At 37.0% G+C, this 25,726-nt stretch overlaps 1 protein-coding gene and 1 long non-coding RNA gene across 2 annotated transcripts in view; one reads left to right on the top strand and one right to left on the bottom strand.

The window, feature by feature from the left end:
• The first annotated feature begins 123 nt into the window (after positions 1-123).
• The window catches only part of TYR (tyrosinase), a 91,916-nt gene continuing 66,313 nt past the window's right edge, over positions 124-25,726 (top strand). Inside the window, exons 1-2 of the mRNA XM_008515326.2 lie at positions 124-1,085; positions 9,313-9,529. Of these exons, the coding sequence (XP_008513548.2) occupies positions 255-1,085; positions 9,313-9,529 (1,048 nt within the window). The 5' untranslated portion in view covers positions 124-254. The remainder of the gene's footprint in view (positions 1,086-9,312; positions 9,530-25,726) is intronic.
• On the bottom strand, positions 765-25,097 carry LOC139083939 (uncharacterized). Its single transcript, XR_011541103.1, has 4 exons — positions 24,905-25,097; positions 22,030-22,127; positions 13,836-13,877; positions 765-1,101 (listed from the first exon to the last, which is right to left on the bottom strand). It is a non-coding gene; the product is annotated as an uncharacterized lncRNA (long non-coding RNA).

The following is a 25,726-nucleotide window of genomic DNA, read 5'->3' as shown; positions in this document are numbered from 1 at the left end:
AATAGTGACAACAATAAACTATTAATGGTGACTTTAATGTAGGCCTATCCCACTGGTGGGATACATGGCAACTTCAAAGGAAAGTTAGTCATGTGCTTTTCAGAAGATGAAAGCTTAAGATAAAACTGAGATTATTTGATGCTGGAGCTGGGAGTGGTATTATATAGGTCTTAGCCAAAACATGTGATAGTCACTGAGTAGCTGGAAAGAGAAGCCTGTGGCTCAATTAACGAGCTCAAGCAGACCTTGTGAGGATGAGAGGAAGAATGCTCTTGGCTGCTTTGTACTGCCTGCTGTGGAGTTTCCAGGCCTCTGTTGGCCAGTTCCCTCGAGCCTGTGCCTCCTCCAAGAACCTGATGGAGAAGGAATGCTGCCCAAAGTGGAGGGGTGACCGCAGTCCCTGTGGCCAGCTTTCAGGCAGGGGTTCCTGTCAGGATGTCATTCTGTCCAACGCACCATCTGGGCCCCAATTCCCTTTCGCAGGAGTGGACGACCGGGAGTCCTGGCCCTCCGTCTTTTATAATAGGACCTGCCAGTGCTTTGGCAACTTCATGGGATTCAACTGTGGAGACTGCAAGTTTGGCTTTGGGGGACGAAACTGCACAGAGAGACGACTCTTGGTGAGAAGAAGCATCTTTGATTTGAGTGTTCCAGAGAAGAACAAATTTCTTGCCTACCTCACTTTAGCAAAGCATACTACCAGCCCAGATTACGTCATCCCCATAGGCACCTATGGCCAAATGAATAATGGATCAAAACCCATGTTTAAGGACATCACCATTTATGACCTCTTTGTGTGGATGCATTATTATGCGTCAAGGGACACATTGCTTGGAGGATCTGAAGTCTGGAAAAATATCGATTTTGCTCATGAAGCATCAGGTTTCCTGCCTTGGCATAGAGTCTTCTTGTTGCTGTGGGAACAAGAAATTCAGAAGCTGACAGGGGATGAGAACTTCACTATTCCATACTGGGATTGGCGAGATGCAGAAAACTGTGACGTTTGCACAGATGAGTACATTGGAGGGCGCAACCCAGCAAATCCGAATCTGATCAGCCCAGCATCTGTCTTCTCCTCTTGGCAGGTAAGGTCTGCTGGACCTACAATAGCAGAGCATAAAGGAACCTTAGCAATCGCTTCTTCAGGCAGGTCCTCATAAACCTCCCTCCCCTTCCCTGAGCAGACCTTGTATTTGTCCTTTATAGCATACTTCACAATTGTAGTTACATAGACAGTTGTGTGGTTGTCTAATATCTTCTACTAGGTAACTAAGCTATAATAAATAAAGAGTACTTGGTTCATCACTGTATCTCCCAGCATCTAAGATGGTGCCTGGCAAATGGTAAAAGCTCATTAAGTATTTGTTGAATGAATGGATGAATGAATATTTTGATGATGAAATAAATAAATGATTTAGGGCAGTGTTTCTGAAATTTCCTTCACAATAAATATTATACAGTGTACAAATTAAGAATAGAAATTCCTGGCTCTGTCCTGGACCCCTTGATCAGAATCTTCAGGGGAGGGTGTAAGGGAGGTATCACTTACTAAATGTCTATGGTGATGATTATCATCAGGAAAGTTCAGGAAACGTTAATTGGATTAAATCTTCATTAAAAAAAATATGAGGGCCCTGAGGCCCAAATAGGCAATGAAAATAGCTAATATTCATTGAGTATTTAGCACGTATGGAGCCCTTTTGCAAGTGTTTTTATGTGTTCATTCACTTAATACTCTTACTAACCTTTCCCCACCTTATAGATTAAAAAACTGAGGCATAAAGATATTAGATAACTTGTACGAGATCACAGAGCTAGTAAGTAGCAGAGACCAGATTTCTGCCCAGATAGTCTGGCTGTATGACCACTCTATACTACTTCCAAGGACATGACTGCCATGATGTCTTTAGCCAAAGGATCTGGCCCATGCTGTCTCACTTCTTTCATTAAGCTGCAGAAGAAATTAGCTTTTTTTCCTAAATACGTGCAAACTTTGGAGGTACAAGATAAGAGATGGCTATATTGAAATTTAATTTCTGTTTCTCCTATTCTGAATTTTTCACTCTGGGCTAGGGACAAAAGGTAAGCAAAGAAATATGCTTTTAATTATTTATCACTTTAAAACCATAAGGTAGCAGGAGTCCTTTTCTGCCTGTATTTCAAAAATTTCTAATGCAGCATTTTTGACTAGCAATGTTTTGTGGAACTGAGCCCAATATTGAAATGGCACCTCGCACTCTGCAGTGTTGAAATGTGGATGGCTTCCCACACAACCCTCCAAGTTCACACACCTTCCAAATGCAGCCTATTGAAGCTCATTGAAAAATGGCCACTGTGGAATATCTGGTGTCACTAATGTCAGCTACTTACCAAGAGCAATGAGTGTATTTGTGCAGGAAAGGCTGGAAAAGTGTGCTTGAAAAAAAAAAGCTATTTCCATAAGCCTTCAGACCTCCTACATTAATCTATAAAGTGTAAAACTCTAGCTCTCATCCTCTGTTACCGCTTAAAATATTGCTAAGCTTGGATGTGGAATTTTCAGTCAGTTATAATGCTTTCCTCAATTATACAGCTTTGCTTGACCCAGAAAAGCTGAAAGATTATCGCAATTACCAAAAAAGTTACAACATCCACATTCAAGCTTAATGGATAGATACTAATTGATATCTAATTTCATGAGACCTATGCCACTTGGTGATACCTAGAACAATATTTGTAATTTTTTTCTAGCCACTTATTGATTATTGAGTGGAAAAATTTTCCCTTTTTTTTCTTTATGATTGTGGTCAATTTTATTTCTAAATAAAAATTTTTGGGTCTTGTAGGTAAACACCGGACTGAAATTGTTACCTTAGGTTCAACATTTTTCTATGATTAAACTGCTGTGTAGTAACTGCTGGTAAAAATAAAATTAGGAAACAGAGTGGACAAAGACCATTGAAGAAAACCAAGCAAATAACAGTTTAAATAAGGAAGGTGAAATGAATGAACAGCTGTGTCTACCTACTGTGAGTGGTATCACTGTGTGAGGTGACAAACCCAACTTTCATTGGCTGTTTCTATTTCTTTGCTCAGCCTCAGGTTACAGTCCTTTAAAAATTAAGATCAGTTGTTTATATTGATTTGATTCAGCAGTTCTCAGTGTCTAAATCACCTAAGGAGCTTAAAAAAAAACCAGCATGGACTCCACCTGTCTAACTTTTGCCAGAAAATCATATTCAGATGGTCCACTGTGAAGTCTGCGTGTCTGTACTTTTAAAACTTGTCTCATTTGATTCAAATGTGCAGCCATCGCTGAGAATCACTGATTTAATTAATATGGAAATTGTTGTGGTGTCTATTTCACTTTACAAACTCAGGTTCTGTAATAAACACATTACTAGCTTAAATCTTTCTGCTTGAAGTGAACACTTAAATCAAGAAGTAAACTATTTTGTGTGAGGTGAGAACAAACAGCATCCAGATTCAGTGAGCTCATCAATGCCTTCCAAATCAGCTAGACTGATAGCCCCTTTGATACAAAGCCTCCATTTTTTCCTTGATTTCAGATATTTTTTACTTGAGACAAAAATAAAGGTTTTAGAGATTCATAGCATTTATTAACTCTGAGCTAAAAGATCTTCAGTGATGAGTAATTAGTGCCCACATTTTATAAAAGAAGATAGGCCTGAATAGGTAGGATGATTTGTCCAAGGTGACACAGCTGAAGATTAAAACTTAGTGCCTTTGACTCCAATGCTATTCCCCTATTTATAAGGGGCCGTTTAGGCTCAGAAGAGATCTAATAAGCCACTAATTTATGGGTGTAAAATTTGACTCATAGTCCCTTCAACTCCTTTAAATTTAGTTGCACAGGAAACTGGGGCAGATATTCTGATATAGTCCTTTTCATCCATGTTATAACAAAAATATTCCATTAGTCTTTTACTGATCCACCTGCCTCACTCAGGTGGAATTGACCCTCACCTCTTTGTGCTATCATTACACTTTGTACAGATTTATATTGTAGCATCTATAACTCTTCAGTACATGTAATTGCTTTCAAACCTATCTTTGTCTACCAGACTATCAGCTTCTCCAAGGTAGAGACTCTTTCTACTTTCTTTCTATATCCACAGAATCCAGGACCATGATATACACATGAAATGGGCTTTAAAAATGTATGTTGAATTGAACAAAATTAAAAATCATGGAATTGTGAGCTCCAGTGTTAACATACATTAAAAATTAAACTCTGCATGGCTGGATTTCTAGAACCTTAGACCATACCTCCTTATAGCAATAGACCCCAAGGCCAAGGACACAACAATGCCAAAACAAGCAGTGATTTACTCAAAGTTTAGAATAAAATATGCTGCATAGTTCTTTCTGGGCTTCTATGTGTATGTGTGTATGCATGCAACAAAAGCGAGCACGCGATAGAGAAGATCATGTAAGTTACAACATATCTAAGTGTTATTTAAGTGAGAGTAATAATATTTACTAGTAGAGTTTTCTATTAAATAAAATATTTTAAAAATCAGGTACTGTTAGGCTTTTCAGAAAATTATTTTTCTTATATTCAGGATTCCCGTCATTTTTGTATGCTTTCTCTTTTATTTGTCTGTTAGTTTAATGTCAAGAGCTTTTAAAGTGGAAGTATGTTTGTCCTCAATTAAAACAGTTCATCATTTTGGGAGATGGGAGTGCTTAGTAGCGTTAAAGTATGAATACCTGTGCTCGACACAATTAGATCCAATGTTGGAAGCTAAACCATAAAAACAAAAGGTAGATCAGGGGTAGCTGTAGTGATGGATCAAAATAAAGAGAAAAAACGTTCGTAGATGATAGACATGAGTGAAATGTGGTCAAGAAATTCGCTCATCAGATGAAAAGCACATCACATGGAAGCAAACAGTAGGAAGAGAAAAGTCACATTTCAGCAGAGAGTCATGGGTTGTAGGTAACCATGGCAACAGCTCAGTGAAATAACAGCTTCTCTCTTTTCTTTATGAGAAAGATTCTGTGGAATGTCATATGGCTTACTTTTATTTTTTTCAAATAAACCTCTAATGCCATAATAGAATCTTAGCTCCTGAAAGATTTTAATAACTGGTAGTTTATTTCTTTAAATTTAAGAGAACACTATCCAGGTTCCCCTTCTCCATTAACACATCTGTTTCTTCTTTCTCTCTCTCTTTTTTTCATTTGACTTGGGACATCTGATTTTTTTTCCCCCATAATATGTTGTAAAACACTTGTGTTGAAATGGAAAAAGAACAAATTCCTCGTCAGAAGACCTCCGCCACTTACCAGATGATACTGGACAAGTTATTTAGAATCTTTGATTTTTGGTTTCTCTCCACAGAAAAAAAATGGGGTGTAATTATCATATATGCTTGTTTTCTGTGTTAAGGAAAATACTAAATGGAATGGAAAACAGAATAATGTAGTGGAAAGGGTATAATCTTTTGAGTCATATAAACATGAGTTTCAGTGGACTTTTGTAACTTAGCTACAATACCTTGGACAAGTTACTTTATTATTCTGAAACCTGTTTGCTTTAAAATTTGAATAATGTATCTTAAGGCATTATTGTGAAGGGATTCAATAAAATCTGTTTACATAAAACGGCTAGTTTAGTATCTAACATATTCTTTGAGGTCCATGCGTGGAAATTATTATAATATATCTTTATACAATATATCAATTTATTTATTATTATTTATTATTCATTATTATAAATAGTAATGAATATTCAACAAATGTTGGAGACCCAGAGTTAAAAACAATTTGGTGGCTGCCCAATGGTCTTGTATTCAGTAATAATATAATAGCTGTCATTATTAAACATTCTATACCTGGCTCTATATACTAAGTGCTTTACATATGTTAAATTATTTGCTCCTTCATAAAATATTGTTATAATCCTCATTTACAGATGAAAAACGCTGCTACTCAGAGAGCTGAAGTAATTTGCCCAAGGTCATGTAGCTAATAAAGAGTCAACATCGGAAACCATGTCTAGCTGCCATCTCCATGATCATAAACACAATGCTAACAATTTCACCTCTCCTGCCTTCCCTTCTGTGTCAAATATAAAGACGAATGTTTGGAATTAAGTTTTCCGAATTATTTCTGGAACCAGGGTAGATTTCCTCCTTGTTACTAATACATTTAGCCATCTGAACATTTTATCACTTGGCAAGTTGACATTTCAGCAAAAATAGTTCCATTCAAACCTCTCTAATTTAACCGAGTCTACTGTAGGAGTCTCTTAAGCAGTAAGATCTTCTGAAAATATCCTGAGATGGTTTATTTGTCAAATGGGAATGAAAATTATTTCATCTATGTACCTGCCATGATGTCTAGTTAATCAACATTAGAAAGAAATCCAATATATTACATGCGATGCAAAAGTTAGGTTAGCTTTATTCAGCCATTCCTAAGCCATTTACAAACAGTAATAAATGTAGTGGATATAGCTTTGGAATCAGGAAGATGGTGTATTAATGTTCTAGCTATGGCTCAAGACATCATATGATGTTAGACAAGTCACCCAACAGTTGTAGTTCTCAATCACGCATAGATAAAAGGATTGAGGAATGTCGTGAAGCATGAAGAAAACTAGAAAGTGACATTTGTTGAGCCAGGAACTGTGTTATTTCATGTAATTATTTTATTATATTATTAATATAATAACAGATATAAATAATGGATTAATATATTATGCATAATTTATTTATTTCATATTATATTTAACATTATTTCATATTACAGTTGAGGAAATTGAGAGTTAGCAAGTCTGAATAACATGCTCATTGACAATTGCTAGTAAGCAGCCAAGCCAGAATCGAAGCCCACATCCACCTGAATTTGAAGCCCAATTCTTTTCCAACACACAATGCTTCAACTCACAAGTGATATCTTAGTGACTGAAAATTAAAAGCCTGTCTCAGTGCCTCCCACTTAACCCAGTAGCAGTCATTCCTGGGGGGGCACAGCTTATTCAGTCCTATCTGCGGTGATTTCATTAGCTTTTACATCCCTGTAAACGGCAGTCACTGCAGCAGGAGACTGATAGGATTGCCTCGGTTATGTTTGACTGTGCTGCAAACAGTTGACCAGGAAGTCAACTTCCCAATTTTCCCTTTTACAATATTATTCTCTGTGCCTTGCCTGTTGCCCATAAAGTTATTAATCATAATACAGGGCCTTAGATCCTACTAGCCTTTTGTACTCAGACTCAGTTTCCTTGTCATTAAAATGGGGATAAAAACATAGAAACCTACAAGGTAGTTATGTGAATTTAAAAAAATGTGCACAGAGATGCCTTCCTCATGTCTGGGACAGAGTAGGGCCTCAATATATGTTTAATAAAAATGATTTTTTTTGGAGAGCAGAAGCTGATACCAATAACAGGACTAGGACAAAAATCTGTTCAACATGTGTTTGTAGTTGAAGATTCATTGGTTCCTCCATTGATTGGTTTATTCATCCATCAAATATTTATGGATCCTCTATTCTAGACTCTGAGAATGAACAATAATAAAAAAAAAGTTGTCCTCATGGAGATTACATGTTCTTAAGAGAGGTGATACGGATTGTTTACGAGGGGAGAATACAGTGAATAAAATTTGTTTGGCCCAAAACAACGTTACCTACTCAGTGGGCACAGGCCTCCTATGGAAGTATGTGCCTGCATGAACTGTCAGTGATGGCAGAGTGGGTTCTCCTGCACTTTGTGTTTTGGTTGAGAATTGATAGCTTGCTACCTAGTTAATTGCTCTCATTGACTCTAAGGCATCAGTGATTTTAAGATGAAGAATTAATTTATATACCACTGAGACAAAAAATGAAAATAAATCTGCCAATTAAATTATGATGTGATTTCTGTGTGTGTGAGGAAGATTGGCCCTGAGCTAACTGCTGCCAATCTTCCTCTTTTTGCTTGAGGAAGACTGTCGTTAAGCTAACATCTGTGTCAATCTTCCTCTATTTTATGTGGGATGCCACCACAGTGCAGCTTGATAAGTGGTGCTAGGTCCATGCTCAGGATCCGAACCTGCCAACCCTGGGCCACCAAAGTGGAGTGCTGGAACTTAACCATTACACCACTGGGTCGGCCCCAATGATGTGATATTTTTAATCACTTAGAATTTTTATTTTATGTTTATTGAAAAAGCTCCTTTCAACTTACTTAATCAAATATGTTTATCATAGTTTACTCTTTCACCTACATATAAATGAAACTATAAGCACAATAATTCAGTGAAGGATTCCTGAAATGTCTTCATAGTTAGAGTCAGACCCTTTTGAATTGCTTTTTAAGTCAGAGTTGACAATGTCTTTTTTTTTTCCAAAATATTGCCTTGGCCTTGAGGACGAGGCAAAATATGTGAGCCATGGCAAGGAGTGAGCATGCTTAGGCGTGAACAAAGACGTGGGATGGAGAAGAACAAGCCACGCCCGGGGAAGAGCAGCCAGTCTCACTTTAGCAGTCAGTTCACATAGTTTGTAAGCAAAGAAAAGAATGATTCCCACATTCAAGATATATTCTAGAGGTAGAGTTGACAAGATTGACTGATACTTTAAATGTGAAAGACAAAGGAGAATAAAATACAATTGATCACTCACCAGTTTCTGGCTTAAAAATGATGATTTGTGGGCTTCTGGTTTGAGCTGCAGGATGGTTGGTGGGATAGGAAATATGAGGAGAAGAAGAGATTTTTGGTTTTCAAATGTTACACGAGATGCATGTGGGATGTTGAAATATGAAGTCTGAGATGGATATGCAGGTTTAGAGCTGAGAGGAGTGGTTTTGGACTGGAGATAGGAATTAGGGCGTTCTTGGCATGCAGTTGGCATGTAAGCCATGAAACTGGCTCTTATAGCCAAAGGAGAAGATGTAGAGAGAGATGAAAGAAGAGGATACAGACCTAAACTCTGGGCCAGGGCTAGCCTCATGGGCAATCAAGCAGTGAAGTCACACAAAGGATGTTTAACAGATGTTTGTCAAATTAATTTTCTCAGCAAATAAATATTCAACAATTATATGAAGTAATTATTATCCCCATTTGATAGATGAGACCTAGGGAATTTAATTCACTTTCTTAAGTGTAGATGCAAGACTAGAACTCTTTTCTAGCTTTTAACTTTCATAGCTTATTGTGCAACCCTCAGAAAATTGCTTCCTTTAGCAATATACTCCAAAATATTAATCTCCTGATGATTGGCAATCCAAATATGGTAATCAGGAATTCCAACCTCCCTACTTCCCCTTTTGACTCAGAGGTGGTGACAGCGCCTTTAACATAAAGGTGTTTCGTGCAGACCGTCTGCAGCCGACTGGACGACTACAACAGCCGTCAAGCTTTATGCAACGGAACTCCCGAGGGACCGCTGCTGCGCAATCCTGGAAACCACGACAAAGCCAGGACCCCGAGGCTCCCCTCCTCAGAGGATGTGGAGTTTTGCCTGAATTTGATCCACTATGATTCAGGTCCCATGGATAAAACTGCCAATTTCAGCTTTAGAAATACACTGGAAGGTAATCGACTTTTTTCACTTACTTAAAATTTCTTTTTCTCTGCATTCATGTTTATAGTCTCTTATCAAAAGTCCTGGGTCTATAAGTGTCTGAGAATTCAGAATTTTCTGAGTTCAGTAAGGACATGAGGCATATATGGCCCAATAACCCTAGCAGAGTCTAGGAAGAATACCATAATCCAACACATTAATAACTCTTCAGCAAAATGTATGAATATACCCAGCATGAAAATAAAAAATAATAAATAGGCAGTCTAATGGCCAATAAAGTCAGGTTTTTCCACTAAAATAGAATTGGGGCCAAACAAAATAATACATATTCAGCCCTTTTTTCTATTTTGGAATTATAGACAAAGGACAGTGGACCTATCTGACTTTTCTAAGTTTTAGTACTTTTGTCTAATTTAAAATATTCTGGACACTAGACTCTTTGAGGCAAGTCCACTCTTTTGACTATAATGAGGATAAAACTCTTATGTTAGGTTAAGCCCCATCCCGTTATCCTCAAGATTTCTGTGCTTCATCAGAGATTCCTTCTCATCGTCTCTTCTAGGTCATACTTATTTCTCCTGCAAAGCTCCCAATCTTGCTTGCATCTTCCCTGTTCATTCTTTTCTGCTCAACACTGTCCCAGTCATGAAACCCATCCTTCACCCCAGTTTGCGTTATGGAAACAAACCTGCAAACAAAACAAATGAACAAACCAAGAACATTCAAGTCACCCATTTAACCAGAGGTTTGGGAAGACATAAGGGGCTAACTTGTGACAAGGCAGACAATTCAAAATTTAGCACTGACATTCCTCCTCCTAAAAACTCTTTGGCACCCTACCATGTGGACAAAACTTTGGTCTCCTTGACTTTTTTTGTTTTCTTATCATCGCGTTTGTTGTTTATCCTCTAACTTCTGTTGCTCAACTGTACAAAGTAGTTTCACTGTCTCTTTCCTTAAATCTTTTCAGTGCATAACCTCAGGGCCTTGCTCTCTCCCAGGAGCAATTTCAACAAGAAGAGTATCACCCTAAAGAGGAATCCTGCACCACTAGGATTATGTTCATCTTTCTAAAGTAATACTAATGATTTACGTGTTCCAAGTAATCACTGTGTGCAAGACTTTGTGCCAAACATTTTGTATCGCATTATCTCAATTCTTCCAACCATCCTCTGAGGAAGATAGCATCATTATTTCCAGTTTAAAGAGAGGAAACAGGATCAGAGATATTAAGTAATTTGGCTGCCATTGCTCATTCTGTAGGGAGCCAAGCTAAATCTCTTCCTAGATTTGTCAAGCACCAAAATCCAAGAGTTCTTTCCATTGTACTCTAATGACCCAGAGTGAGTTGAGAGTTTCTTGAGGGCAGACAATATCAAGCTGGTCCTTCGATAATATAAGTAGCCAATGGATGGTGCTCAGGAGTCTCAGAGCCCACATACTGAGACAAAGGCACACATACACACAAGTTGGCAGTCACCATCTTGGAGGATTGAGTGTCCCGTTGAACTACGCAGAAATTAACAGCAGTACTCCAGATGCTGACTTAATGACATTGAAAAGTGGAACTCCATTCTTAAAGGAACTAGAGTGTTTTATAGCCTTTTCAGGCAGATTTCCTAGCAGTGAGAAAGCGAGAACTTTGTTATTAAGGAACATGGGCTGGCCGCAGAAATGAAGTAGAGGAGCCTCCCTTCTCTAGGCCTCAAGTCAAAGAAGAAAAGTGACTTGAGCTGTGTCAACTCAGCCAGAGGTTTTCAAATAAATTTATAATGCACAGAGTGAGTAGAGGACATCGGGTAAGTAATTTGCTACTACAGTCATGCACCACATGTCGATGTTTTGGTTGTGATGATGGATGGACCCCACATATGACGATGATCCCCTAAGAATGATATTGTATAGCCTGGTGTGTAGTAGGCTATACCATCTAGGTTTGTGTGAGTACTCACTCTGTGATGTTTGCACAACGAAGAAGTTGCCTAGACACATTTCTCAGAACATATCCCCATTATTAAGCAATGTGTGACTGTGCTAATAAATTATGTTTGTAAATTACTTTCTTTTTTTTTCAATAATTTATTCTCATTCACACACAGTCTAGTATGCTTTATTGAAGAGGAGAGTAAAGGCATATCTGAGCACATTATCTGGCACATAATAGGTGTTCAATAAGTGTTTGATAACTGAATACATAAAAAATATCTAAAGCACTTCAAACTGCACCTAATCCACTGTTTAGCTTAGATTATCTGTACTTGTTGTATAAAGCCCTTGTACTGGTGGGAAGATGTTAGAGAACATTGATCAGAGCTATCAACAAGGGCTTTTCCTGACCAGGGACACAATTTTTTTGCTCTTTTCTTTGAACTTTTGTTCAGAATTAATTTTAAGCTCACAGAAAATTTGCAACAATAATAACAGTACAAAAACACACACATACCCTTTAGCCAGATTCACTTATTGTTCACATTTTATCTTGTTTTCTTTCTTTCTCTCTCTCTCCCAGTATGAACCATTTGAGGGTAAGTTACATAGATCAGAACATTTTACCCCTGGATAGTTCAGTGCGTTATTCCTTAGAATAGGAATGTTATCTTATATAACTGCAGAACAGTCATCAATCTTGGTAAATTCTATATTGATATAATGTTTTATTCTAATCTATTTTTAAATTTTTTCAATGACCTAATAATATCCTTTATAGCATTTTCTCTCTGTGACAAGATCCAGTCTAGGGTCAGGTAGCATTTAGTTGTCATATCTCTTTAGCCTTCTCTAATCTGAAAGAGTTCCACAGCCTTTTTTTTTTAATGAGGTTGGTATTTGGGGGAAATACAGTCCCTCTCCTCATTTTTAAAGAGAATTTTCCTCATTTTAAATTTGTCTGATATTTACTCACAATTGGATGCTGGTAATGCATTCTTAGTTAGAATTCTACATGGGTGATTTTGTGTCTTTCTAAGACCGAATCACATCTGGAGGCACGTGTTGACCATCTTTCTCACAACAGTGATGGTAAGTTGATTACCTGCTCCAAGTGTGGTCCAATTTCCCCACTGCATAATTACCTTTTTTCTCTTTCATCTAATAAACTGACTACTTAGAGACCTTTTTAAGACCATGCAAATATCCTGCTACTCATCACAATTTTCTCCTGCAGTTCCCATTCATTGGTGGCTACAAAATTATTACTTTCCAATCTCAACACTGCTTTTACATTAATTAGACAGCACTCAGGATTCTACTGTTAGCAAGAGCCTTCCATTCTTTATATCTAACTATATATCTGTGTATCTATCTATCTATCTATTGTATGAAGTAAAGACTTCCAATTTTTTCAATAGTGTATAATTCATTAATATACATGATTATCTTGATGCTTAAGTGATCCCAGATTTCACCCATGGGCACACCTTTAAGCTAGTTCTTATGTCTCTGTTTCATATCCCCTCCTTTTTTTAGCACTTTCTTTCTTTCTGGTATAACAAAACATTCTAGAGTCATCTTGTACCTACACTGCCCCAGGCCTGGAATCAGCCATATCTCCAAGAAACATTGGTTCCCTTCAGTGGGAAAGGATGTTAGAGACAAAGATCTGGGAGCAAGTTTTGCTCCCTGGAGAGACACATTTTATCTCAAATGGGATAGGGTGGAGATGTGGATTGTCTCAGCCTAGAAGGAGCACTCAGGTGAATATAGCTGTGAAAGAAGCAAGATTGGAGAAGCAGGAGCAAAGGCAACCATTGCTCTCTGCTCCCTCAATAAATAGGTAGAATTGAATCGCTGGTTTTGGTTGAATCTCATAGTTATTGCTGCCCTTTTTTATTTTGGGCCTTGTGATAGGTCTGTAATATACATCCCATAGAACAAATTTTCACAGCCAATCTTGGGAGGGAGGTGCTGTTGTGTTTTCTACTACTGAAGTTATTTACATAACCTCAGCTTTCCTCTTAGATTTAAATGCTGAAATAAATATTGAAGATGTGCAATTTGTGAATTGCATAAAAGACGCTCATGTTCCTAGATAAAGCGGGAGAAAAATAAGTATGCATTCTAAAAGGTAGTTTTCTGATTAGGCTAAATAGTTGGTCCCATGAAGTATGGGCTATGAGATTCAAAGAATAATCTTCTTATGTGCAAGTCTCTGACCACACGTGGTATCTTGTACTTCACATTTATTATAGTGCTAATGCAAAATTACCACTGGGATGTGTGTTGGGGGTGGGAGAGGATAGGCAGTTTAGTGAAGAAGTTAAAGGCAATCAGATTGAGTGGAATTTGATCCAAACTCCACCACTTCTTAGATACGTTACCTTGAATAAGTTACTTTACTTCTGGGCCTTAGTTTTCATCATCTGTAAAAAGTAGATAAGAATAATAATTTATGAGGTTCATGTGAGGATTAAATAATATAATACATTTAAGGAACTTATAAAATTTCTTCAGTAAATGGCAGCTATTATAATGTTAAACTTGGATTAGTTATTGACAACTCAGTTATCAGTCATTAATTTTTCTGACAGGTAGCATAGAAACCAAGTAAAAGCTAAGTCCTGAGAAAATAGATCACGATGCGCTAAGCGTAGTGGAAAATAAGGAGGAGGAAGGATGGCAAAGAAAAGTTCTCAAGATGTACCCGGAGATAGATAGCTTTTCTGGAGATACATAGCTGTTCAGGGAGAATTCCCAAAAACAAGGAGACAAGAGCAAAGGGAACTGGAGTGCATTACAGGTTTTTCAGGCAGATTTCCTAGCAGTGTTACCCAGAACAGAAGAAGGTACAATAGGAAAGACTCTGATTTAATGGTGTGTTCCCAAGCCTAAGCACCGTGCAACTTAGCATCATGGAAACTTATGGTTGAAGACATTTCTCAATGTATTCAGTCTAATATCCCATACTATGCTGAGATGACCCTATGATAGTATCCCCATGTGGCTATTCCAGGGTGGGGACTAACCTACCTCACAAGGGGGAACAGGAAGTTCTTTACATTGGGAAAAATTCTAATTCCATTCAAATTAAAGAGCCCTCCAGGATCTTGATACTGTGGGGAATTATGAAAGTGCAAATACATACAAGAATGACTGTTACACAGTGGCTGACCTCAAAGAGCTCACCATCTAATAGGAAACACCACATGAACACATGTGGAAAACGCAATATGATGGTCTGTATGAAACGAGGTAAGAACCCAGAGATAGACCAGAAATATTTCCCAAGAACGTGAAAATGGAACTAGATCTTGAAATATCAATAATTTCTCCCCAAAAAGAAAGGAAGAGGAAAGGCATGTTTAGCAGAAGGAACAACATATGCAATGGAACAGAAGTGTGAAAGTGTGAGATGAGTTACAAAAAAAAATGAGAAGTTGTATATAGCTATAATAATATGATTATATTGGGAAATACCAAGAGGTATAAAGAGTTTAGAATATACCATGTATACCAGTGTTTCTCAGTCTTCTGTGGAGGAAGAAAAAAGTCATAGGCCCCTAAGAATATGTCCACAGATCCCTAGGGAATTAAAACTAAAGTTTTTTCTGTGTAAGTGCTTTTCATATCTTCCCTGTAAAAGAGATACATTTGAAAATCTGTATTTAAAAATCATGATATAATGTTCATATCTTCAAGAATATGGCCACATACCTTGTTTTGTGAAACACTGCTATAGACAATGGGAGTTGTGAGAGGTTTTTCAGCAGGAAATTGATATGCTCCTGTCTATATTTCAGAAAGATGTGAAGCTAGTGGTCTTAGCAGAAGAATACAGAAAGATTAATTAATGAACTATTGGGAGGACAATGAATGGTGATGGCTTGATTTAAGGTAGGGAGAATGAGATGAAGACGAGTTGGTTAGAGTATAGGAACTCTTGTATACTCTAGAGTGTGGAGTGTCAGAAGCTCTTGCTGACTGAACATGAGGCAGAAAGTTGAGCAACACACTGAGGATGGTTCTAAAACGCCTGGAATGGATTTCTAATAATTGGTCCTTGTTTTGTCCTCTTAAGCTATACTCCATTTAAAAATCTAGTTTATCTTCGTATAACAGCTTTCCCAAAAAAACTACTGTTATGATTCTCTAGAACCTCTTTTCTTACATCCCTCCAATCCTTTCTATTTGATTGTGACTGCCAAACACATCACTGGGGAAGCATCTTACCTCTTCATTTGCTAGGGTTTCTTGAGGAGCCGTCTAGAAAGTAGTAAAGGAGCTCTGGGCTTTAATGAAAGATAACAGAAGTTTTGAAATTTGAATGAGGTTTTAAGATCATAGTGTGCATATTTGAAGAGAAAAGCCAGCAGCCAGCCAACAATGAAGTCTCAACGGACGACCCAGTTTTCGGTCTCCCTACCTGAGAAATGGACCTTCTTAGGACATCCAGAGATGATCACATTGACTCAAAAAATAGGTTCAGCTGAGACATTGTGTAAACCAGAATGCCAAATAGATTGCTTAGGCGGGGTGAGACATTCTAGTGATGAGAAGGCTCAAGTCCTCTCCTATACATCTTTACCAATTCTGAGGGAATCAGAAAGCTGAGTAGCTTGATATGGATTGCTGTACACTGACTCAGAACAGAGGTGGAAGCTTTTGAGAGAGAGTTCCTCAGACCAGGAAAACCTTTCCAAGCCTGGGTTGCTTAACTCCCCAGAATTACCACTTTGCCAACCTTGTTGATATTTTGATCAGGTAATGATCCTGATCACAATAATAACAATAAAAATCCCTATGTGTCAGACCTTCCCATTTCTCACATGCTATATTAATTAATCCTCACAACAGTCCTGTGATATTTAATATTCACTGATTAAGCTAAAGCACCATCTTCAGTGAAGTAGCTATTCCAATGAATTTAAGAGACAATCTGTCTCCTTCTAGCTGAATGAGCTGATTCAACTCATTTGGTTCAAAGGATAACCTTTTTTCTCTTTACTCCAAGTTCTCAAGGAAAATAGAACCCTTCTTTTAACAAGTAAGGAATTCAAACAAGTGTCTTGTGTATTACTTTCCAAGTGGGTTTGCTTTAAATGTGACTCTTTAATCAGGAGACAACATTACAGATTTTTAAAGTCTGAAATAAAATAGGGACTGCTATATTAAGGAGGAGGATTTGTGCTTACGGATGTATGTTTTAGGATATCTAGGTTGGAAGCTGCTCTCAGAGAAGAGTTAAGACATGTTCTAAGTTCACAAAAAACAAGTCAAGCATAAGTCTTGTATATACAAATGCCTGTTAAATTCTTAGTCAGTGCCTTGTTGTTCAAAGCAGAAGGATGGCAAGACCAGAGTATATCCATTTTATCTGGCCATTAGAAACTCTCTAGTCAGGATGCAGTGATAGTCTGCTAAAAATTAGGACTCTGAACAGTAGGTGCATTTTAATTTTTGCAGAGACAGATTCCTTTAAACCCAATGACATTGTTTAGACATCTCGGTGGTGAAAACTCAAAATTTTATAATTCTTTAAGGAAAAAAAAACATTAAAAATGGAATAGTTTAAATTTGGGGGATATTATCACTTATTATAGTATACTCAGTAAACTTTTAGTAAGAAATGTGATAATGATATAGCCTGAGCACTGTCTGTAAAAAAAAAAAAAAAAATGGAGTGCTAGTCCCCACATAGTTATACATTTTTAAATAACTCTTCCATTTCTTCTCTTTATTACTAGTTGTGGTGGCATGCAAATTGTTCTTACCAAACGTGAATTTTGAGAAAGTAATTTATTTAAGGCGTGTAGCATCTTTGCTACAAATTAAAAGGTGCTGGTATTATGTGCTGGCAATGGCCATCTTAGGAAGCTACACTGGAAAGAAAAAGACAGAGAACTTCCCAGAATGGGGCAAGGCCCTTTAAAGTAGATTGAAACACTGGTTTTTGAAGGTATATGGCACTGTATTTGAGCATCATTTCTAACATTATTAGCATCTTCTCCTTCATTCTTAAAATTTGTTTAATAATTACACACTTAGGCTATTGTGAGCATGCAAGCATACCTAACTCCTACTACATACGCAAGAAATGTTTCCCTTTTCCCCCACTCCTGTCATCTCTGTAATCTTCAATAGTCTTCCCAACTTCCCTTATAACTTAGCATAGGTTATTAGTATTCATGATATGTATTTATTTAAAATAGACAGCTTTCATTTAATTTCCCATCTTTTAAGTTCCCTGCTGTAGAAAATGACCATTTGCTAAAGAATAATCTCATTTTTCAATAATTCAACTTAAGGTCCTAGAGGATCTTTAAGGAGCAAAACAATAATGTACCTCTTCTAAGTGTAGAATCAGGCATTAGACATACAGAGATTTTAATTCCTTGGGACAAATCTTGGGGAAAATACCACCACTCATTAGCAGTAAGCACTACAAAGAAAGAGCAGAATTCTATTTTTATGCATTTACTCATTTAACAAATATGAGTTGAGAGACTTCAGGATACCAAAGACAAATTAACTATGTCCCATGTATATGTAGGACTGCTTTGTAAACTTCTATGGTGATTGACCTGAAATACTTTGGTTTTAGTATCTTTTTACAACTCTTATAAATATATGGAGAGCTCCAACAAGCTTTTTTTTAATGTGGGTTATATTTATAGCTACTTACCATTTTTAAAACTAAAACTGAGAAAATTTGAAAATATTTATTGATTCATTAAAAGAACAAAAATTAATCATTACATGATAGCATAAATAACATAATTAAAAATACATTTTCAAAAAGATAGTAAATGGCATAGCACTGCTTTATGTTTTTGCAAAAAGAAGACATCTGAATTCTATGTCTGCTTCTATACTCAATCAATTACAATATGGTGTTTGGTTAAGAGCTTGAAGAAAATCTAACCTCACATAGATATAAAATCAGGAGAAGTATTTTTAAAAATATTTTCTGATAATTGTGGATCTTCTTTTTTTCTACCCTAAAACTCAACAAGTGGTCATTTCTCAAAAGTTCAGTTGCACTGCCAAATCTGAAACCATATCAACGAACTTTTTCTACTTATTACATTAAAATCCATTGATCTGTCCTACATTATGAATGGATATTTTCCCCATATTTATTTTGTAATATCAAGCATAGATCATTTGTACTATACTGGTTCACTGAACCAGTATATGCACATCTTTCAAATGTTGAAATATCTCATTACACAATATTAAAAAGTCATATTCATTAATATCACCAATGGTCTCATCAGAAATGTCTTTAAATATTGAGAACCTATCAAATAATGAAATCAAAGTTTCCAAAATTCTGATATTTCCTTGAAAGCTCAAATTGTATCATTGGCAAAATAATCACCAGTTGTTTTCTTTTAAGTGATGTACTTACTGTGTTCACTTTCAAGAAAATGTCTGCCAAATGCCTAAGTCTGAATAACCATAGTTTATCTCAATTGTGCATTCAGGTAAAAATAGCATTCCATAAAAAGCATGGTTATTGCAGCTCTCAGTACAAACAATGGCACAAGCGCTTTTCCTCTAGATAACCAACACACTTCAGAACAGCAGAAATATTATGTATGTATGTCCCTTTCTGGCTTCTTTGGGTTGCCAGAGCAGAACTTAGGTCTCTGATGCACTCCAATCTTGTCTCTATTATGTGGCCCAGCACTAACCACTCTACTCTGTGTGAGTAGCTTAGAAGAAATCCTTGTGTGGAAACAATGGACTTTTTAGATGGCCAAAAATACATAAGAATCATGGTCATTAAACTAACAAAAGTACACGGACTTCACCTCTGGGAAAGTGGAGAATATACTTTTCCCTCTTTTGCTCTCTAATTACAACTAAAATCTCTGGACATGCCATATAAAACAAGCATAGAATGATATGAATAGAGAAGATAAGGCAGACCAGCTAGAGACCCTGGGGCCTCCTGACATGATGGGGAGTCCCTGGTGTTCTCTGTTTGCATCATGTATCCAAGATTTTGAGCCGAAGAAGCCAAAAACCTGGCAACAGCAAGAGGTGAAGACAAAACAACAACAACAAAAAACTAAAACAAACAAACAAAAACAACGAAAGCCTGCTTTCTCTTGCCAAAGGACAAGGAAAGGGACAGAGAACTTTAGGCAATAACCACTGTGCTCCATTCGAACACCAAAAATACAAAAAAAAAAAAAAAGGAAAACAAAAACCGTCTGTGGCACAATCCTTATCCATGCCAATAAAGGCTAGTCGAGGTGACCTCCACCCTTGCCAGGCTGTAACAGTGTGTCCTAATCCCCCTGCCAGGGTGGTGTCAGAGAAGGCTGAGGAGGGATCAGAGATTTGCATCCCAACCAGGCAGTAAGTAAACACTCTCCCTACCTTACATGGAGGCCACACAGGAGACCTGCGCTTCCACTCCTCTCTGGCCATAAAAAGGTGACTCTCTCCTCTGCTGGACTGGTATCAGAGGAACCCTAGTGGAGAGGCAGGACTTCCACTACTACCCAGTGATAATGAGACTACTCATTCTGTGGTTTTGATGGAGGTCAAGTGGGGAGCAGTAATGAGGCATTCCTACCTCTCATAGCCAGATGGAGGCCAGTGGGAAGCCAGGTCAAAGGGGGAGCCTAGACTTCTTTTCCCACCTAGCAGTCGTGAGGCAGTGTTTATTTCCCCTTCCCTTGCTGGAGTTGAGTAAAAGAAAGACAGTTAAAACAGAAGACTGACTAAGATCCAGAGTCTCGTAACATGATACCCAAAACATTCAGTTTTCAAACAAAAATCACTCATCATACTAAGAGAATTTCATATTTGAGAGAAAAAAACAATGAATAGGCAGTAACACTGATATGACAGAGAGTAATATTACATAATAATAAATGAGTCATTCCACCAAGACATAGCAATCCTAAACATGTATGCAGCAAACAACAGAGCTCCAAAATACATGAAACAAAAGCTGATAGAATTGAAAGGAAAAATAAACAAATCCACAATTATAGTTGGAGACTTCAATACCTCTTTCTAATTGATTGATAGCATTTGAAAGAAAATCTGCAAGGAAATAGAAGAACTGAACAACATCAACCAAAAGGATCTAATTGACATTTATAGAACACTTCACCCAACAGCAGAAGAATAAACATTCTTTTCAAGTGCCCACAAAACATATTAAGATAGACCATATCCTAGACCATAAAACAAACCTCAACAAATTCAAAAGAATTGAAATCATACAAACTGGGTTCTTCTACCATAGTGGAATCAAATCAGAAATCACTAACATAAAGATAACAGAAAAATATAACTAAAAAAATAATAAAAGCAAAACAAAACTACAGACCAATATCCCTCACACATATACATATAGAAACTCCCTAACAAAATATTAATAAATAGGATTCAGCAGTATGTAAAGAGAATTCTAGAGGCTGGCCCTGTAGCTGAGTGTGCTCCACTTCGGGTGGCCTGGAGTTTCGCAGGTTCGGATCCCAGGTGAGGACGTGGCACCACTTGTCAGGACACGCTGAGGTGGCATCCCACATAGCACAACCAGAGGCATCACAACTAGAATATACAACTATGTACCGGGGAGGGCTTTGGAGAGAAGAAAAAGAGAAAAAGAAAAGAATATGATTGGCAACAATTTTTAGCTCAGGTGCCAATCTTTAAGGAGAAAAAGAATTCTACACTATGAACCAAGTGAGGTTTATTCCAAAAGTGCAAAGCTATTTCAACGTGTAAGTATCCTGTATCTGAACTTTTTCATCGACAATATCCTAGCTTAATGTTGTACTATAATTTTTCAAGGTGTTATCATTGGGGAAATCGAATAAAGTTCACATGAGATCTCTCTATTATTTCTTGTAATTGCATGTAAATCTACAGTTATATCAAAATTAAAGTTAAATTAAAAAATAAAACAAAGATACAAACAAAATAGGCTAATATTTGAAATTTACTTTTAAGTACATGGATTAAATAAAATACCATGATACTAATAACCTTCTTTTGGTCAACTAATTGGTAATACGTTTGTGTGCTGGCATTTATTATTCATAAACATCGAGAGATGCAATTTGTAGCACCATGGAAGATAACATTGCAGTTACTGACATGTGGGAAAGTGGGCTTAGGGCAAACATAATATAGATTTTATTCTAAAGGTTGCATTCCACAAATAGGTATTATCACTTTCTTTCCTGCCAATTTGAGATGAATGGAAGAATTATTGCCCTAGAGAATAAAATGATTGCTCAATAACTGGTGTACAGTTCACCTAAACCTACAGATTGTTTACAGAGAATTTCCTTAAATATACATCATAGTTCCAGTAGGCCAAGAACTACCAGAATGTCTAATTTTGTGAATACCTCTAAAACTTATTTATTAATCTTAAGAACCATCCTTCTTAGATGTCCTTGCCTTGTTTTCATTTATACAAACAGCATTAGCAGTTGCTTTTTGTTTTATGGTCATATTTCATATTTTATGAAAGAATGAGTTTCCATATCAATTCATAATGACTACTGTTTATGTTATGGGAAGGTAAGAACCACAAACCTTTTAATCAGGCAATGGCCAAGTAGATGCCTAGGCTAGCTTACTGGATAAGAAAGAGTCTTGCTCCTATTTTCAAGTCATGCAGTTGAGTCAAATTCCTGCTTTGGCAAAAAAATAAAAATGGTTGCACGTCATTGGCTTTGGGAATCTGATACAAATAGTCCAAACAAGCCATTGAAATAAACGATCTATTTTTCCTTTAAAGAGATCTGTATAGAGTAGGATAAATACAAAAGTTGAACATTAGGCTAAAGCATTGGATAGGTGGTACATACCCTTTTAGAGCTTTAAAACACATCTCAGAATAAGCAATCTGAGAAGCTCTGCAATATAGAGAGAGATTTTGATTTGTTTCACTCAAAATATTTCCAACAAATTTAACAATAGAACTCACCAACCACCATCACCTGGTGTCTTTTATTTCCCAAAAGACTCTTTAAAAATCTTTTAGTTTATAAATTTCAAGAAACTTACTTGGGAAAATCTGGTTTAAAATTAAAATGTTACATCTACGCATACCAAGAGTTAACTCTAGTTTCCATCTTTTTAAAGCCAATCCATTTCATGCCAGAGTCTGTGGATAATTATCCTTTCTTTCTTTACACTTAAGTTTATGAGGATCAAAGAGATGATTTATTTAGGTATAGATTTCAGTAGAAATTTGTGGTACAGCTGTAGCTGTATCCAAGGGAAATGTGTAAAGTAGAAGCTTGTCTCCAATGCCAAGTATGTGATAAGATGCCACTTTTCTCAAGATAAGAGCCATCCAGTTCTTATTTTTAAAAACATCATTACGGTTACTGCATTGTAAAGCTCTAGAGCTACCATCCAAATTGTATTGTATTGTGCTCTAGAAACTAAAATTATCATAAAATAGAATGTAAATGGTACTCCCTAAGGCTGTGCATCTTTACTGTACTATAAATCTATCCTCCCTTAAAAATTAAAACTTAACTAATAGCTAACATTTACTGAGAGGTTACTAAATGCTAGGTACTTTAGTACGCAATTTATCTACCTTTCATCAATCTTACTATAAGTGGTAAGTTCTACCTATTATCAACATTGAATAGATAAAAAATACATGAGAAATGCGAAGTCTTCTGCTTACAGCATCATAGATCATAAGTGGCAGTGCTGGAATCCAAAGTCCATACTGAATTCTGAGCTCATAATCTCACTGAGAAATGTTTAGAAATGTAGTAAGTCTTAAACTCAAGACATGAGACCCTGGATAAGTCATTTAACTTCACGTGGCCCATCTTTTTCCTGTATAAAACGGAGATAGTATTTTTGTGCTATCTCTGAGTGTTCATGTGAGCATCCAATAAGATGTTTGTTAAATGTTGGAAGCCTCTGTTATATTACAGTGAAGAAAATCCTTTTTAGGATTTATTCGAGTATTAGAATTTTGTTATCTTTTATCAATAATTTTAATTCAAACTACGTTTCTTTTTCATTTCATCCTATAGTAAGTTCAGAATCTTGTGACAGTGACTTCATGGTAGGTGACTTATCAATACAAGCTTTGAGAGCTTGTGAACTTGGAATTATAACTTCAGTGCTTAAATAAAAGGAAAAGAATGTACTGATATAAAGGATAAGTTTTAGAGGCAGAAATGCATGAAATATGATCATTAGTCAGGATAAGAAGCCTCACGTGTATGTGCCCCAAAAGCAACTGTGGTTCTGGATACTCCTTGTGAGGTTCCTCAAGCCATTAGTTTCATAGGATATTGCTGAATTGGTCTGCTTCTCCCCCTACTAATTAGGGTTCATGTTAAAATATTATAAGAAGGAAATCCAAATAATGTGGCTTTAAAAAGATAGATGTTCATTTTGCTCTCTTGAAACAACACAGAGGTGGAGAATCCAGGAGCAGGAGTGCAATTCTACCAACCCCAACTCCCAGCTTCTATCTCTAGATCCACGTTCTAATGTCTTCATCCTGATCAGCAGGAAGAACGCAAAATGGGAAGAGGAGTGCACGTCCACTACTCTTTAACGGCGTAATTGGAAGTGTCTCTCATAAATTTTGTTTTATCCCTGTGGTCAAACAGACATGGCCATACTTAGCTCTAAAGGGAAACTGGAAAATGTAATCTCCAGCCAGCGCCATGTGCCCCACCACATTTGATATTCATTATTAGGAAAAAGAAGAGGATTAGTATTGGTGAAAAAAATAACAGTTTCTGGCACAATCTCTTTTCCTAGCGTTTGTTGAAATATGTAAAATTGAAATCAAGTACTCTTATCACAAGCTTCAAATAAAACAACACTAATTCTGTAATGGTAAATGAAGTGTCAAAATATTCTTTTACTCCAGACCTTTCAAATTATTAAACTTTTGAGCTTTTATTATATAACTTAGGAAATTGGAATATATTAGAGAAATATGCTAGGATGTCACAGACTGAATGTTTGTGTCTCCTCCAAATTCATATGTTGAAACCCTACCGCCCAATGTAATGGTATTAGAAGGTGGGTCTTTGGGTGGCCTTTGGGATTTAATTAGTATTAGATGAGGTCATGATGGTGGAGCCCTCATGAATAGGATCAATGCTCTTATAAGAGTCACAATAGAGCTTGCTTCACCTTTCTGCTCTCCGCCATGTGAGGATATAACCAGAAATGAGCAGTTTGCAATCTGGAAGGGAGCCTTCACCAGAATTTGACTATGCTGGCACCCTAATCCCTAATCTTGGACTTCCAGCTTCCAGAACCATGACAAATAAATTTCTGTTGGTTATAAACCACCCAGTCTATGGCACTTTGTTATAGCAGCCCAAATTGACTAAGACATAGGAGCTGTAATAAACAACCCCCCGAACTTTAGTGGCCTAACCTAAAAAAAATGGATTGATTTCTTGCTCACACAAAGTCCTGTTTGGATGTTAATGGTTGGTGAGTGGCATTTCACGTGGCCTTTTTAGCTTCTCTACTGTCCCCCAGCTCTCTCATGGAATCTTCCGCATATTCCTGGGAGATGGGAAAAGAGGGTTTTTGAAGAGTCCTACAGGATGAATATATGGGTCGAGCCTGAAAGCAGTCTAATACCTTCTGCCCACATTCCACTGGTCACAATTCATCCACAGGGCCACGCCTAAATAGAAGGTTGGCTGTGCATCCAGGAGTTTGAGGAAATGGGCTTTGTGAACACACTGAATGAATGCATGTTGGGTCTTTTGTTTGAGCCTTTTCAGTGATTTCCCTCTAGTATCCAGCAATTACCAGGGGTTTTAGTTTGGGGCTGGGGTGGCTCATTTACATTGAAGTCTCAATTCTTTGCTGAGAAAAGATCATTTATTTTCTCCCACTTGCCATTGCTTCCTTCCCCCCTCTTCTACATTATTTTCCCACTTTATCTCATTTTCCACCAAGTAGAGAAAAGCATGAAATTCTGTTTCCCTTAGCCTCATATATTCTTCTTTCCCAATAGCATCCCCCAAAATGTATTCCATGATTTATGGGTAATTATTTCTATTAACATGCTTTGTTCAAATGAATAATCGCATATCTCTTTTCTTCTCCCACCCACTATTATCTCCTCCATGCTGAACAACACCATAACGATTTTTCATACAAGCTGCTTGGTCTTTTGTCTATATACGATTAATTATTCCAACAGGAGAATATTGAGAGAACAGCCTATTAAATAATAACATAAGAGCCAGATTCAGAGCCGTGATCCATCGTA

This window comes from Equus przewalskii, chromosome 6 (assembly GCF_037783145.1).
Source record: "Equus przewalskii isolate Varuska chromosome 6, EquPr2, whole genome shotgun sequence".
Taxonomy (NCBI): Eukaryota; Metazoa; Chordata; class Mammalia; order Perissodactyla; family Equidae; genus Equus; species Equus przewalskii.
This window is presented reverse-complemented; position numbering and strand designations above follow the sequence as displayed.